This window comes from Apodemus sylvaticus, chromosome X, assembly GCF_947179515.1.
Source record: "Apodemus sylvaticus chromosome X, mApoSyl1.1, whole genome shotgun sequence".
Classification (NCBI taxonomy): Eukaryota; Metazoa; Chordata; class Mammalia; order Rodentia; family Muridae; genus Apodemus; species Apodemus sylvaticus.
Genome location: NC_067495.1, coordinates 91,016,159 through 91,029,048, shown reverse-complemented (window position 1 = coordinate 91,029,048; position 12,890 = coordinate 91,016,159). Strand labels below are relative to the sequence as shown.

The window sequence follows — 12,890 nt, the reverse complement described above, 5'->3', positions numbered from 1 at the left end:
AATGGTGAATACAACAGATAAAATCCTGGTATCTTGATATTCATTTATAATTAATTCAACAAATATATATTGAGCATCTATTATGTGCCACATATTTCTCTAAACACTTGAAAAACTTCAGTGAAACAAAAAGAAAACAATAACATCAAAGAAAAATGTGCTTAATGACTATTGAATATGCTTAGGAAATTTTTTGTTGCTCAGATCAAATAAGGTAAGCATCAATGAAAGAATATTGGGTGAAGAATTCGGTTTCTTTAATCTTATAGTACTTGCATCCTGTTCCCAGAGAATTTATGTGAGTATTGGAGAGAACAATGGCACAGATAATTGGAAAACAATACAACACCAATAGTACTAAAGTACCAAAAACTATATTGTAGTTTTTGTGGCTCTGGGCAGAGGCAAGGAGTGGGGAGGTGAGGAGTGGTAAGAGACTTTGGTGTATTCTCAGGCAAAGGAAATGACATAAACTGAGCTTCACTCTTAGGTTATGGAGGGTTGATGGGTAAGATGGTTCAGGGGATTCACATTATAGAAAGTTGAAAAGCTAGGGTCAGAAGAACTAAAGTCATGACTAGGAAAAGTGAAAATATGATCTCTCTGTCTCTCTCTCTGTCTCTCTCCCCCCTCCTCTCTCTCTCTCTCTGTGTATTGAGCGGTGGCAGGGAAGGGATAATAATAATTTTAAGCAGATTGTTTGCTTTCTAAAATAAGTCCTTCACTGGCACTGGCTCTGCCTTTGAGTTGGCAGAGGGAACAGTCTGAGTCCCTGGTATGACCCAACATGCCATACTGTCCCTCTATAAACAAGTCAACATCTGTCTTCAGCCTAGTTTGGAGAATTCATCTCATTATTCATATCATTCCCAACACACTGCATTTTGATATCTTCCATTAACACTTTTATGATTTTGAAGATACAAAATCCCTCCCCCTAGTCTTGGCCCGCTGAGAATCACATCCCCTGAGAAGCCCTGGCTCAGCCAGTCATAGGGAGTTTACTTTCCTTCTTTGTCCTCCCACAGCTTAATTTGCATACATCTCAATAATTTTATACTCATCACAGTTATTGCCATTGTTCTTGACTTATGTCTGATCTCTAATAGATGGACTGTGAGGGCCTAGCGGGCCAGGTTATTATCCCCGCTCATCTTTATGAAGCCTCTAAACATTCAATAAAGGCTATTCTGTTTAAAATATTAGATAAAGTTACTTTGATCTCAATAAATGTCAAGGAGGTACATATATGCAGGCTAAACACTCACACAAGTAAAAATAAATAAATCCAGGATGGCTCACAACCATCTGTAAATGAAATCTGATGCCCTCTTCTGGGGTGTCTGAAGACAGCTACAGTGTACTTACATATAATAAATAAATAAATCTTAAAAAAAAAATAAATCCAGGAGTGGTGACACACTCCAATGATGCCCGGAATCAAAAGGCAGAGGCAGGCAGATTATTAGTTTGAAGCCATTTTCGTCTGCATAGCAGGCCATCCAGGGATACATAGTGGACCCTGTCTCAATAAGTAACAAGTGACTAGAAACAATAGATAAAGAACAGACAACTAAAGAAGAAATTGTGAGGATTTCTAAGAGATAATATTTCTAAGAGATAACCATCCGGGAAAGTAAGTTTTAATGCTGTCTATGTTGAGCAATTGATGAAGTTATAATGTATAAGATGGTGTAACATCTGATTTTAAATGTTAAGAAAATAACTGGGAGATGCTTTTAAATTTTATCCTATGTATTTAGCCAAGGGAAAGTGGGGGCATATAAAAAAAAAGGATAAGGAAGTAAAACTGCTAAGGTTATGTGAACAAAAGGTAAAATGTACTCTGGCCTTTTCTGGTTTCAAGGACAGAATAGGAATACCTGAAGACAGTATGTAGCGCCTCAAATTAATTTCCCTGTTTATAACAGTGAAATACTGGGATGATTTAGACTTTTTTTTTTTAATTTAAGTTAAATAGTCAGTCCTTGAGTAACTAATATGCAGTTCTTACTGAGCTGTGTGCTGAACAGGCATTGGCTGAAAACTGGATGAGGTCATCAATGAAGTATTGTGTCCTAGGTGCTCAGAAGGTTTGAAAGGAGGCACAGTGGCCCTGCTTTACAAGCTCTTCTGTAGTTTCTGGACATCTAGGAAGCAGGATGTAGAGTAGGTGAGAAGGTACTACAGTAAGTGAGTAAGGATCTAAGTGACTAGCAGAGTGTGGTCAGACTACAAGTACTAACTAATGTAAGAGGGCTGGGATCTGGGAGGGAGAACATTGTCACTGGGATGGGGTGATGGGGGACTTTGAGAACAGGAAATAGCTTTCATTTTCAAAGGTTGGCAGGGAACAGGAAACAAGCCTTGTTCCGAGGATAATCTTATTGGCTTAGTGTGGAGTAGACAATTCATGTTGGCAAGGCAGTAGGGAATGAGGACTTAATAGAACTTGGGGGTTGGGGATTGGAGTGCCACATCTGACTTAAAAGAGAGCTCTTGTTTCTGATGCGTCCCATACCTGATGTGCGCCAAAGAAAACCATTTAAACCTACTCTCCAAAGTTAAAGGAATTTGATCGGAAAGAGACACAAATCCCCCACTAAATGTTGAATGTAACAAAGTAGCAAAATATTTAAAGAAAATATTTTCTTACATTTTTTTGGTATCAAGTGTATTCTTGCCCCAAAAGTGGAGAAAATAACCTGATTGAATTAGAAAAAGAAAAAGATTGGATGCTCTGCCTCTCCACTTGGAGTCAGTGTCACTACCTGGGTGATTGGACTGTTGGAGCAAAGGCCAAAGGAAAACTGAACTGTCCCCCTTCCGAAGAGCAAGAAGGTGGCAGCAGGCCTCTCAAGGACTCTGCAGAGCCCCTAACTGTGACTCGGAGTCTAAGCAGCAACATTCTTGGCTCCCTCTGAGTCAAGATAGGTGTTATATATATAATATTAGTCATGTCTCACTGCAAAGAGGGGCCCATGTCTGATGCTGGATTTAGTCTTAGGCAAGATCCAGATCCTTAGGCTCTTTTTTTTGTTGTTGTTGTTTTGTTGTTTTTTGGTTTTTTTTTTTTTTTTTTTTTTGAGACAGGGTTTCTCTGTGTAGCCCTGGTTGTTCTGGAACTCACTATGTAGATCAGGCTGGCCTTGAACTCAGAAATCTGCCTGTCTCTGCCTCCCAGAGTGCTGGGATTACAGGCGTGCGCCACCACTGCCCTGCGATCCTTAGGCTCTTTGAGCTTGGTTTTCCATCTGTAAACTGCGGAGGGTAGTAGATCTGAGCTCATAATAGGATTTTTGTGATGTAGGTCTGAGGTAAGAGGGCTTAGCACCAGTAGTTGGTGCATGGGGCTCAGCACTGCGGTCACTAGGAAGACTTGAAAGAAGAAATTCATCTTATGACCCAGAGAAACATATGTGAAGTTGCTTTAGATGAGATTAACTGTCCTTTTGGTTTGGTCTGGGATTCAGACCCCAGCCTACATTTTAGCTAAATTGAACATTAGGTTTTGTTGACATGGCATGGGGAAAGCTGGCCCAGCAAGGCAGGAGTGGTACGAAGTGTTGTGGCCATAGGAATATTAATTTCCATGTTGGCTTTGAGTTTAGTTTGGCACTGGCTGTTCTTCAAACAAAGCAGTGTTGTGAGTGGCAGAGGAAGGGAGAGAAGGAAAGTCAACACATTCTTGGAAATAAGATGTGCCTTTGAGTTTTAACTGGTTTTTTTTTTCTTCAGCCACATAAATAATACTTTGCTCTTAGGCTTACAATGAACATGATTTCAAAGCCATGGAACAAATCTAAACTTCAGAGGAAACTTTCTGTTTAGGATGACAAAGAGTTAGCGAGACTTCCCTTGATGGATGTTGTTTTTACTACAGGAATCCTCAGACAGGGTCAGCTTCAGAAGGCAGCTTGGCATATACTTAGAGCGTCATTGCTCCAGCTGCCTGACTGTAGCTATGGTAAATATATTCTAAAAGCTGAATGTGTGTTTCCTGATGACTTTACCTCAAAGTATTTATGGGTGTATGTTCTTCCCAGAGCAAATGTGTACACATAGAGATGGGAGAGAAAGTGAAAGAGAGAGACACTCCAGTTTCCATCCATTTTTGTATCGTACCTTTGTACTTTTGGGATAAAAATTACTTTAAAGCCTGGTAATGAAATAACTCATTTTTCCAAATGTTGTTTTCTTGGGCTGCAGATATCTGGTTGGATATTATAGGAACTGGTCCTAGGTCAATATTTAGTCCACAGGAAGAGCTGCGTGGTCAAGTCAATGGAACTTCCTTGTCCTCTGCTTCTGTGCTAGCATATGTTTTGAGCAAACTGTCAAGAAGAAAAAAATGAGGTATCCCCTTGTCTTTCATGAATACATAACCTGGCTGTAAAGTCTGTATTGAATGAGGTAGATATTGCCTTTTAACCCTGTAGCAATACCACTCACTTAACCATCTCTGTATCACTTCATTAATTCATTTGTATTTATGTACATTTTATATAAGTACTGTGAATCTGATTAGAAGAAGAAGAAAATATCCTTCTGCTGTTGTTCTCATGAGAAGCAAAGATCGTATTCAATTGGAGTGCAATCTGATTTTTGCTTTTATTCTTTTCTTTCAGGGCACTGGGGACCTGGAAGGCTGGACCTTCCAGCACTGCGGGCAGTGATAGGCAACTTATGATGAAGTAAAAAATACTCGGGCCGGAGGGGTGGGTGGGGGACGGGAAAGATTCCATAGAGGAGCAACAATAACAAAAAACACCACCAACAAAAAGAAAAAAAAAAAAAAAAACCCGAAGCAAGCACCACTGTAACCTTTAGTTTCCCATTACGATCAGCAGGGGGCGCTCCGAAATTGTCGCAACTTCCCGGACAGCCTCCTAAGAATGACCCTCTAGAAAATCTTCTCCGGTTTCCGGTTCTTCTCAGTAGCAGACACTCGTAAGTTTTCGGCAGTTTCCGGGGAAACTCGGGAGCTCTCGCGCCTGACTGGCTTGAGCTGATCGCCCCGTGCAGAGGCACAGGGTCTTGGGGTAGCCATGGCGTCCCCATCTCGGAGGCTGCAGACTAAGCCGGTCATTACTTGTTTCAAAAGCGTTCTCTTGATCTACACTTTCATCTTTTGGGTGAGACGCGGGAACGGCTGGGGAACCCTGGCTTAGGTGGTGGGTGTGACTCGGAGCAGAGAACATTAGGTCTGGAGTGGGATGAGCTTTGGGCAACTGTGGTTCCAGGGACCCCAGCCTTGGCCCCGAGTTGGCCTAGGCCGCAGTGGCGGGGGTCTCCGAGATTCCGCTGGGGTGGGCAGCACTGCCTTGGCGATGGGGTCTTGATGTGAGATGACTGGTTGAGGTAGGACCCAGATGTCTCAGGAGATCCTGGTCGGAGCGGGAGATGAAGAAAGGGGTTAAGGCCCCTAGAGCACATGAGGTGTCCCTGAACCTTTCCTTTGAGGGGTCTTTTGCATAATAGTATCTCTCTTTTCACTGCTTCATAAGAGGGGAGTTTTTCACAGGTAAGTATGGTGTGAATCTATTCCTGCCAGTCTCTCCTTGGGTTTTCTTTTGTGTACCATCCCTTTGTATCCTATGTCCATCCCAAAATTGGGGATGGGGGATTCAAGAAGTTTCTGGAATCCAGAAACGCTTTTAACCCTTCCCTCTTTACAAGATGGTTTTCTTTCTCCGAATGGAGTAAATTGTTTGAGGAAATTTTCATTTCTAGACACGTACGCTGTGAGGAATGTTCTTTACACAACGAAACAGATGGATTCATGCAGTTTTGAGATGATACCTTGTTCACAGCCCGCCTTTTTTTTTCAGAACCCTTTCCTACCTCTTCCATATTTACCCACCCAACCCCCCCTCTCCGCTATCCTAGCCACTGCGCTGTGGCAACTGGGTTTGTGATAGAAGACTCAAGCTTGTATGGTGCCTGACTGTTTCTTTCTCTGATTTCTCACATAGATCACTGGTGTTATCCTTCTTGCTGTTGGCATTTGGGGCAAGGTGAGCCTGGAAAATTATTTTTCCCTCTTAAATGAGAAGGCCACCAATGTGCCTTTTGTGCTCATTGGCACAGGCACTGTCATTATTCTCTTGGGCACCTTTGGTTGTTTTGCTACCTGTCGAGCCTCTGCCTGGATGCTGAAACTGGTGAGTGAGTCCTTGAATTTTTTAGACTGCTCTTGGTTTTCCTAGAAAATTCTTATATGTTCTATAACGTCTTTGTTTCTCAGAAGTGGCTGTACTTGTTTACACTTTTTCCATTCCTTATGGAAAAAAAAAACAAAAACAAACTACCAGTCCCACTGCCAGGTTCCATATTTAAATAGACCTTTTGATACGGCCTTCCCTGTCCCTATCAATACAAATAAGTTCAATTGATTGCTCAGAATTCCTGCCACCCCCCTCTTCCTCTGTGATATGTGAGTCGTTTGGTCTGAGTCTTGTTTGTACTAACTTGAACTTTTTAAAAACTTTTCACCCCACAGTATGCGATGTTTCTGACACTCATTTTTTTGGTCGAACTAGTTGCCGCCATTGTAGGATTTGTTTTCAGACATGAGGTAAGCCTGAGTTGGACAATCATAAAAGGTTAAAATTTGTCCTTTTGTCTTAAATAAGTAGATTCTTATCTTAGATTTTGCTTTAGATAAGTAGCCCAGTTGGACAGTTTTCAATAATATTTCAAAACCATTTGAAGCTGTCTTTCAAGCTAAGCTTTCAACCTGCATCTAACAAGAGTAAATGATACCAAAATCACAATAATTTCTAGTTGTAATTTGGCATATAAGCACCCATTAAAGTGGAGTTTTATAGCTTTACTAATAGGAAAGTAAAATACAAAGTTTATGACAGAAAATTAATACCTTAGCGCAAGTCACATTCTGAAAAGACATAATTAATGCAAATCATCAGAGGCTTAATATTCATATATTAAAATCAAGTAAACACAACACTATTGAGAAGCCGTTTATCAAGTAGGGAAGATGTATTCAAGTACTATTTGAACTGTTAGTACAGGTTCATTCTGTAGGTATCCTTCTGATTTGTATATGGAGGAAGATTTAGGCTGAGGGGTGGAAAGGCAGGGCATAGCAGCCTTTGGATAGGTAGGTATATTCTCTCATAGCACCTTGAACTTGTAGGGATTATATTGTAATATTTTCTTTGATAGGCCTTTCAACCCCAACTATATTCCTTAGTAGTTATACTCAGAGCCCGGGAGTTAATTACCACATATAAAAGATAGAATGGTTGGCAGGACATGACGGCAGAATTTCCTTAGATGATGTAGAAACCCAAAGTATTTTCTAGAATATTTGTTTACTGGCATTTTGTTTTCGCATCCAGATTAAGAACAGCTTTAAGAGTAACTATGAAAACGCTCTGAAGGAGTACAACTCCACGAGAGACTATCGCAGCGAAGCTGTAGACAAGATCCAGAGTACGGTGAGTGGGGAGAGCTGCTGTGGTTTCACGAGGGACACACATTCCTTCTCGCCTAGGAGGAAAGGATGGAGTGAGGCTGCTGGGTGTGTCCCACTTGTATGGAAAGGCAGTGTGGGATGATACCAGCACGTGTCCTTGTTCTCTTCATTTCCACTGACATCATAGACAAATACTGTTAGGGCCAACTATGACAGGGCCTTAAAGACAGTCTAAAACCCATGCTTCTTGTTAGAATCAAGTGCCAGCCTCTTGAATAAATCAAGTTGAGGGATCACTGAGTATAGTCCACATTGTTTTGGGCACATATTACAATAGAAGATGGTGTTGGCTGAATGGCAAACCAGTCATATGAACCAATGCGTTTTACATTTTTTTCTCAGTTGCATTGTTGTGGTGTCACCAATTACAGAGATTGGAAAGGTACAAACTATTACTCAGAAACAGGATTTCCCAAGAGCTGCTGTAAACTGGAGGGCTGTTATCCACAGAGAGATGCAGATAAAGTCAACGAAGAGGTAAGGGTCCTTTGAGGACTTTTTATTTGACAGTATTTGAGGATTTTATGAAACACAAAATGGACGTAATTTTTAGGCGCACAAATATATATAATCCGAAGCTTGCAGGGAAGCCAGTAATTTATTTCATACAACTAGCAAGTGAACGTCCAGTGCATTATCCAAAAGGTAGAACCAGCTGAGACTGAGGACGGGTGAGACAGGCTAAATTTCAGTGACATGGTAATCAAAGGCAATCATAGTAGCTCAAGACCATGTTCTGTGGACAATTGACCAAAGTAGTTCTTACCAGGAAGAAAAGCACAGCTTTCTTGATTTGTACTTTATGCCTTTTTTCCTCTCCCATTAGGGTTGTTTCATAAAGGTAATGACAACTATAGAGTCCGAAATGGGAGTCGTTGCTGGAATTTCTTTTGGAGTTGCTTGCTTTCAGGTACGTTTTCTTTTGTTGTTGGGAAATGACTTATTCTTGTAGAGATAAGACAAGTTTTTTGTTGTTGTTTTGTTTTTGGTATGGAACTCAGGATGTAGACCAGGCTGTCCTAGAACTCAAGAAGATCTGAAGAGCTACCTGCCTCTGTCGCTCAAGTGATGCCATTAAAGACATATGTTGGGTTTCACTTTTGAGACATGATGAAGGTTTTACTTCAGGAGACTGGAGAGTGAAGACAATGTAAGACAAATCTTAGGCTTCATACAGCAGTCAATTACCCATCACAGGATAGATTTTCTCATGGTGAAGTCACGGGATTTAACGTTGGTTGTATATTAATTACTGATTTTGTTTATCACTAATTTCTTGGTTTAAGTGGAGGATTTCCTGAGTCCTGCATTTTACACAACAACAAATAACTGTAAATTGAGCTGCGTGGTGGTGTCACACACCATTAATCCCAGCATTCCAGAGGCCAACACAGGCAGATCTCCCAGTTCAAGCTCAGCCTGGTCTATTGAACAAGTTCCAGGACAGTCAGGACTACACAGGAATCCTTGTCTTGAAAATCAAAAAATAAAATAAAATAAAAATAAAATAAAATAAAAAGACAGAAAACCCTCTAAATTTTAATTCACATTGTCACAGACACAATACCTCCATAGTTGATCAAAACATGAATTGATAGGACTCTTTACTCTGTGAACAGTCAAGGTTCTAATATTAGAGTCTTCCTTTCTTGGGCTGCAATTGCCTGGTGTGGTGTTTATAGATCATGCAAGCCTCTAGTTCCTTTTGGCCTATTATTTTGTTAATATATAGATTGACTTTCTTCCCAAGTTGTGCTGATCACTACAGCATCAAAAGTTTGGTATTGTGATTTGGAATGAATTTTTAAAGCTTTTGTTTTTCTTTACACATTTAGCATTATAGAAGTAAGACCAGCTAGTCCCAATATATTTATCAAGGTGCATGTCTTACCATCTAAATCTGCACCAGCATAACATCCATTAGCATCCTTCATTCTAATTATTAGACAAAAATTAAAACCTAGATGGAGACTAACTGGATGTTAAGTCCTCAGTAAGCACACGAGGCAAGGCTAATGTCTGTTGTATTGAACAGCACAGGCACATCCAAAAAATGACTTGTTCACATCAGTTAGGATTTTACTTGATAAAATGCTTATTCTAGACAATACCATCATTTTCTTTTTGGTAGATGAGAGCTTCTCTAAATCCTAGGACTCCTGACTTTTCCCTTACTGTCCTTGGTGAAGTTCTGGGTCACTGTTACTGTTAGTAGTGAGGCTTTTTAGAATCTTTGACTGTGACCTTGGCACTGCAGAAGTAGCTAATATAATCAAGACAACTCAAGGAAGGAAGTTACTCATAAATTACAAATAAAATGAGAATACATCCATATCCTGAGTTCTTCAGTTTCTATAGATCTGCAGTTTGTGTGTGTAAAATGTATAATTTTGTTCATATTTTCTTTTTTGTTCATATTTTCTTTCCAGCTAATTGGAATCTTTCTCGCCTACTGCCTCTCTCGAGCCATAACAAATAATCAGTATGAGATAGTATAATCAGTATACACATGGGCTTATATCTCCTCAATTTTAAGGTACGTTCATTTTGGTTCTTAACGCTGTTTATATTGATATTTATGTGATATTAATATTAATTATGAGTTATGTTTCCCAAGGTCTTTTCCAATGGCTTATTTAAATCTTCTTTTTGGTGTGTAAGCATAGTTTAGGCAGGTCAGGTTTCTATCTGCAAGACTCGCCTGAAAATATTTATGTAGCTTATCTGTCTTTGTGTTCCCTTCCACTTCTCAGCCTAGAGGTCATAAGTGGTCTCCTCTGTCAGGTATTTTGACCTAGAGGGAAGAGAAATAAAGAATCTAACCTTGACCTTTATGTCCTTTATGTCATGAAGTGTTAAGGAAACTATGGCCTGCTCTTCACTGGTGTTAGTGTTTCCCCTAGACCTTAATTGTCATTCATACAGTCTTAGTGCCTAATAGTGTCACTTTCTTGGCAAAATGATAACTTTTGGCAGACTAGATTCCAATGAGCTAAAGTTAACCTGGCCTAAATCAGAAACCAGATGTGGGGGACAATTGTTACTGGCTGAATTTATCTCCAGGGTACCTATCATAATTTAACTGGGGCATGACCTGGGAGCGTAGGAGGAGGGTTTCACTAGTGGGAATAGACCAGCATGCAAGCAAATGCACATGATGAAATTTAGGCAACAACTGAATTAACCATGTTTCCTTTAATTTTTGGACACCAAGGTTACCTTTGTGAGTTATAACAGCGCCTGGATGGAGACTGACATCTTCTTAGCCTGACAAGCTACACCAGTAGGCTGATTCAATCAAAATATTTGTGTATTGTGTTCTATGTCCACTTTCTGTCCTATTCTTACACCCCTGTATTTCTGAAACACTGGAAGAGCTAGTGAATTGTAAATGAGATAATACCATGCTTCCCTTGAATTTTATTTTTCAGTGTAGGAATTGTGAGAAGTGTTGTAAATTTGCCATTTTCCTAACAGTGTCACCGATAGAATTTTAACCCCTATGAATGTGTTGTTGATGTAGTGTGATAGAAAACTGGCCTCCTTGAGTGGGCCTTGTACTTAGTCAAGATTGTCTGGCTTGATTATATAATCTGCTCCAAAAAGGAAAATGTCCCCTTAGTCTCTGCTGATAGGCAGAGTCCCATTGTATAATTTCATTCCAGCTAGTCCTCAGATGATGCCCGTCACTGGCATTCCTGGGTGGTGGTACCAGTCTCAGGCTTTGGGTGCAAAGGACGAGACTTAAGAGCCACTACCCGTATTCCGTGATCCATCAGCTTTCAGCACACGTTGTATGTACTTTTGTCTCCAAACTAAGGCATTTATACTGATTATACTTTGTTTTTTGAAAGGCTATAATTTCTTTAATAGCATCAGGACTCCTGTGCTTTCCATACGAATTTACTGGAACTGACTTGATTAACTTTAGTTAGATTTTCCTCACCAAACAAATACTTCATATCAACTGTCAACATTTTGGTTAATTTTAATAGTATTTGCTTTGTTTTGTTTCCTTGATTAATAAATAGAAATTCTTTACACAATAAATACTGCATTTCCTCTAAAAAAATCGTTTTCATTTTTAGAAAATCTACTGGAGTGCTTGTTTTTTCCACTGAGACAGTGAAACCCTACATTTTCACATGTAATCCCATTTTTAGGGATGAAAGGTAAGGCCAAGGCCTTAACTCTCTCCTTAAGTATCCCTGTTGAAAATAGCATTCTCTATGATAAAATCACATTCCAAGTCATTAGATAGCATATGCTTATCATTTTTTTAAAAGGTCAGGCTTTTGTACTGCATAAGAGATCATATGGCCTGTATCTTTAGGATAATGAAATAATTCTTTTGACTTTGAATCTATGTTATCCAGTAGTGAACCCTGTTTTATCACAGTCCCTGATTTCATGATAAGGAGTTAAACACATCAATAAAGTGGACAAAACCTACCCAGTTTGTGATGAGAAAGGGGGCCAGTTGGAGGGGGAGAGGGTACAAGGGAGGCTAGTGAATGGAATATGGCCTGAGTATATTATATGTATGCATTAAAATGTTATAATGAAAGACTGGGGCTGGGAGCCAGGGTAAAGCACTTGCCTGGCAGGCATGGTTAGTTCTTACTTAGTTCTGCAAGAGAGAGGGAGAGGGAGGGCAGGGTGGGGGGAGAGATTGAGACAAAGCCAAAACAAACTATGGTGGTGGAGGGTGGGGTGGGGGGATAGCTTAGTTTCACTGCTTGCTTTGGCTTGAAAGCACAAAGACCGGAGTTCTGCCTCTGAAAACAGCCAGGTAAGATGTTAAACACTCAGAATCCCAGTACTGGCCAGGCGGAGGCAAGCAGATCCTCGGGCATGCTGGCTAGGCAGCCTCCCTACTTGGTGAGCTCTATGTCAGTGAGAGACTGTCTCAAGAAAAAGGACGATGGATGGACGGATGGTGCCTAAGGAACTGCACTTGTGTTTCCATGGACACTCCCTCATGAACGCATGAACATAAACACAGATTTATATAATGAAACCCATTTTGTGCAATTAGTATATGGTAAAATCAACAAAAACCTAGCTAATGAATTTCGGGTACATGTGTTGAAATGCTTGGCATTGTGTAAAAAGGGATAGTCTTAAAGTTTTGATGCCTGTGGCTTATGTTTGACCTAAGAGTGGTAGCAATACAAACCTGAAAACACCCCCAAAGCGATAAATCCAATTTCTAGGTATAGAGGGTAGTGATGGTAGGGACACAAGTATCTGAAGGGTCAGCAGAGCAATGTTTCTTTTCATTTTAATAACATTACTTTTAATAATGTGCATTGGTGTGTTGCTTCTTGTACATCTATATGAGGATGTCAAACCCCCTAGAACTGGAGTTACAGACAGTTGTGAGCTG

General features: G+C 40.2%; 1 protein-coding gene across 1 annotated transcript; it reads left to right on the top strand.

Annotated features, from left to right (window-relative positions):
* Positions 1–4,956: 4,956 nt before the first annotated feature.
* Positions 4,957–11,953, top strand: Tspan6 (tetraspanin 6). Its single transcript, XM_052171557.1, has 8 exons — positions 4,957–5,135; positions 5,976–6,164; positions 6,503–6,577; positions 7,365–7,463; positions 7,844–7,978; positions 8,328–8,411; positions 9,931–10,037; positions 10,716–11,953. Exons 1-7 carry the CDS (start codon positions 5,049–5,051, stop codon positions 9,997–9,999), a joined length of 738 nt encoding a protein of 245 aa, XP_052027517.1. The 5' UTR covers positions 4,957–5,048; the 3' UTR covers positions 10,000–10,037; positions 10,716–11,953.
* The last annotated feature ends 937 nt before the right edge of the window (positions 11,954–12,890 follow it).

Coding starts and splice junctions, on each gene's coding strand:
- Tspan6 (XM_052171557.1), top strand. CDS start 5,049: ATGGCGTCCCCATCTCGGAGGCTGCAGACTAAGCCGGTCATTACTTGT. Junction 5,136..5,975: donor TCTACACTTTCATCTTTTGG/GTGAGACGCGGG, acceptor TTTCTCACATAG/ATCACTGGTGTTATCCTTCT. Junction 7,979..8,327: donor CAGATAAAGTCAACGAAGAG/GTAAGGGTCCTT, acceptor CTCTCCCATTAG/GGTTGTTTCATAAAGGTAAT.